This window comes from Limulus polyphemus, unplaced genomic scaffold, assembly GCF_000517525.1.
Source record: "Limulus polyphemus unplaced genomic scaffold, Limulus_polyphemus-2.1.2 Scaffold1646, whole genome shotgun sequence".
NCBI classification, from domain to species: domain Eukaryota; kingdom Metazoa; phylum Arthropoda; class Merostomata; order Xiphosura; family Limulidae; genus Limulus; species Limulus polyphemus.
Window position 1 is genome coordinate 177,563 of NW_013667256.1, and position 3,841 is coordinate 181,403.

Below are 3,841 nucleotides of genomic sequence, written 5' to 3' on the forward strand. Positions count from 1 at the left end.
TATATATATATATATATATATATATAGTGATGAGAGCGATTTCAGGACTTTCTTTTTCTATACTGTTTTTTTTTATTATTATCCGAATGCGTCACCAAGAAAAAATCGCTAAAATACTGATCTTGCTTCTACTTGTTATAGTGTTATAAGGTCCACAGCTTGAAATTTATTGTGTTGTTAATATCAAAAATTACAACTTCACAGCAAAATTATTTCGGAAAAAAAAAAGTATCATTATTACGTCAGGTGTAAAGCAGTTTTGTTTGTTTGAATCCTACTAATTTTTTACATTTTATAATTAGGTTATGCTGGCGAAAGCTTCGTTAAATTTCATAGGATAAATAAAAAATGTATACTTATTGCTGTCGAGGTTTGTATTTGTCTTCACTTGATAACAATAATAATGCTAAAACGATTTTAATAACTAAAATTAGATTTGACATTAAGAGTAAAAAATCTCTAGTTTTAAAGCTTTACCAAACTGTTCCATCTTAAATGTTTATTTATTTGTTTCAGTGATGGTGACGTGTTCCCCAAATCCGTGTGAAAATGGAGCTTCTTACGTGCTCAACGTGCGCGGAGAAGCCCACTGCAAGTGAGTTTTTTTCTTTAATTACAGTTTTCCGAATGTAAAAAGAGATTTTCTAACATCTTTTATTTTTCACACAAAAATACAATGCATTGGTGTAAAAACTTAATGACCTTAACATTGTTTCGATTTGTTAGTATTAACGCAGTTTATTTTGTTTTCTGAGTCACGAAACTGTTGCGCTATGATTTCACGTGTACGTAGTGGTTTGTACTCAGTTTCCAAACAATGACACTGAACTTGGGTGTAACGCTGAAGGACAGCGTACTCTTTGTAATAAGGTCAACAATAGCTCTCCGTTTGAAATGTTAACACCAAGTTACTGGTAGAATTGAAAATTACAATTTAACCATATTTGCTTGACTCAACTAATGGTTTTGGGCATTCACAGCAAAGACAGTCAGTTTAATGGTAAGATCAAAATGGTATAATAGATATTAAAGATTTGATATATATAGAGATATGAAGTAAAAAAAAATACGATCGTTCTTTCAGTGCCTAGGCGTTTTTGTTGTTTTTTTTTTTAGATACTAGCGAAGGATAAAGTATGGGTTTCTTATAACATTCAGCATTTCCTTTACATTATTTTAATATTTAAAACTGTTGTGCTATATGATGTGTATGGCGTAAAGTTAGATTGTTTGTAATGTGATATATCAACGGATCAGAAAACACAGTGCGTTGATCACTTTTTAAACTCCTCAAATATGTGTCAACACGTGTCATTTTCTACTATGAAACAACAGCTGGATCAACGAAGATTCCGTTGGATGTGGGCCACGTGACTTTTGTTTAAAAATTACGATGTCTTGCATTTTGAATTTGGAGCTGGTGATAATCGATAACAGCTTCCTTAGGGATCAACTAGTGATAATCGATAACAGCTTCCTTTGGGATCAACTAGTGATAATCCATAACAGCTTCCTTAGGGATCAACTAGTGATAATCCATAACAGGGCAACTGTTATCGATTGTCACAAGTTGATCACTAGGGAAACTGTTATCGATTGTCACAAGTTGATCACTAGGGAAACTGTTATCGATTGTCACAAGTTGATCCCTAAGGAAGCTGTTATGGATTATCACTAATTGATCCCTAAGGAAGTAGTGATCAACTTGTGACAATCGATAACAGTTGCCTTAGTGATCACTAGTGATAATCGATAACAGTTTCATTAACGATCAGTAGTGATAATCGATAAGTCTTCTTAGTGATCAACTAGTGATAATCCATAACAGTCTCCTTAATAATCACTAGTGACAATCGATAATAGTTGTCTTAGTGATCACTAGTGATAATCGATAAAAGTTGTCTTAGTAATCACTAGTGACAATCGATAATAGTTGTCTTAGTGGAAATCAATGAAAGGGTGACCGACTAAACTGAAGATGTAATGGTCGTGCGTGGTCATTAAAAGAAACAATAATGGTCATGTTATAAATACCAAAACCGCGAAAATTGTCTAGTTTATTTATGTCTTCGTTCAGCATTATATTTTTTGTGTGAAATGGCAACTGGTTAAAATTATAACAAAAATTTCTTTAGTAATTCAAGGATACACTCGGACACAGTTACCCGATCTCCGCAGGAGCGAGAGGTTTGGTGGATTTAGTAAGTGGCGTGAAAAGTTGGTGATTTGTTGCATGTGGACCGCGAGACAAGACACGGTATTGAAGTTTGAATTACACAATGTTTTATTTTCTGATGAAAAGTAAAGGTTGTCTGATCGCTAAGGTAGTTTACTGCTTCGTGATGAAGTTAAAAAAAAAGTTTAACAGGCTGTATTTAACTGACACGATAAAAGACCAAGACAAAATTCACAGACAGGTCTTGGTGTTTTCAGGACTGAAATCCGGTTCACCAAATCATTCTAACTTGAATACTAATAGGACGGTAAAGCTTGAATAACAATTGTTACTATGTGAATGAACTTAAGTATTGTCTATTCATTTAATACCAGCTGTATTTTCTGTACAAGTGTACGCTAACCTTCGAAATGACACGTTTTTATAGAATGTTAGTAGACTGACGTAAGAAAGATGCACGTGTTTTTGCATATCTGCATTTCACAGAAGTTTTTATATATTGAATAGTAATTGGACATGAACCTTTGATACGTCAGAATTACATATAGGGTAAGTGGAAAAATGTACAAAACAAACGATTCCGATACAGGTTATTTTATATCCATCCTGCATGTTTGTAAGGTTCAATTTTCCCACTTTGAATCTTCTGTATCCTCACTCTCTATGTACATATCCTGGCAGATGGAATATTTGGAATGCGACTGTATTTTGTTTACAGATCAGCTTTATAGGCACAGATGGCGCTCTCATGTCAATGACAGGTAAATGTTGCCATAGGGCGCCGAGTTTATCCTATTATTTACCAAAAATTTAAGAGAGTTCTTGTAATTTGTACTACTAAACGTTTTGAATGATTTTTTTCAACACTTCCAGAAGCCTTTTACGGATGGAATTTAAAAAGTACTCAAACTCGCTCCTTTAAAAAGACTGCCACTCTTAAAATCATGGTACACCAGTTATTGTTAGCTAGAGGCATGTTCCACTGGGGTCTTGATTTTGAATACGTGCTTTAAGAAATGATGTTAAATACGATAAAAAAGAATGGATAGTGGTTGCTTTGTTAGCAGATTAAACGTAGTATGATATAACGACAGGGTGGGACGGAGCTGTTCTTGGCCTATGGGGATAGCCATGTAAATACATATATATTTACATATACGGGGCGTAGGCAGCACTACAGTGTGTGTGTGTGTGGGGGTGGGGGGGGTCTTGCTTTAAAAAAATGATCATTTTCTTTTACACGATGACTTTAAGTGAGTTACATGAAAGTCAAGCGTTTATTTAAAAAAAGTTAGAAGATAGTGGACTTTTAGAATATTGGAGTGGTCGAATGACACCCCCTTTCTCCCGGATACGCCCCTGATATAATATGTGTAAACATGTGGGCAGTAGTAACGTAGGCAGTAGGTCTATATGTAAATAAAATTTTTGTACTATATGTACTTTATTTATTTCATATCCTAAAGATGAAACGTTTTAAGAGGCAAACAGTTAAAATGTATTTATTCCAACTAGAAGAGACCAGCAAAACATTTCCGGCCAAATTAGTATCTTTATCTTAACACAACTTCTTTAAATATAACATTTCTAGCACAATACAAACGAATTGTAATCGTTGACAACGAAATGTGTAAATCCACTTGTATATAGGCCGTACTTTATAAC

At 34.1% G+C, this 3,841-nt stretch overlaps 1 protein-coding gene across 1 annotated transcript in view; it reads left to right on the top strand.

The window, feature by feature from the left end:
• Window positions 1–3,841, top strand: part of LOC106464420 (neurogenic locus Notch protein-like) — an 82,836-nt gene that overhangs the window by 4,442 nt on the left and 74,553 nt on the right. Inside the window, exon 2 of the mRNA XM_013924555.2 lies at window positions 517–595. Coding sequence (XP_013780009.2) covers window positions 517–595 — 79 coding nt within the window. The remainder of the gene's footprint in view (window positions 1–516; window positions 596–3,841) is intronic.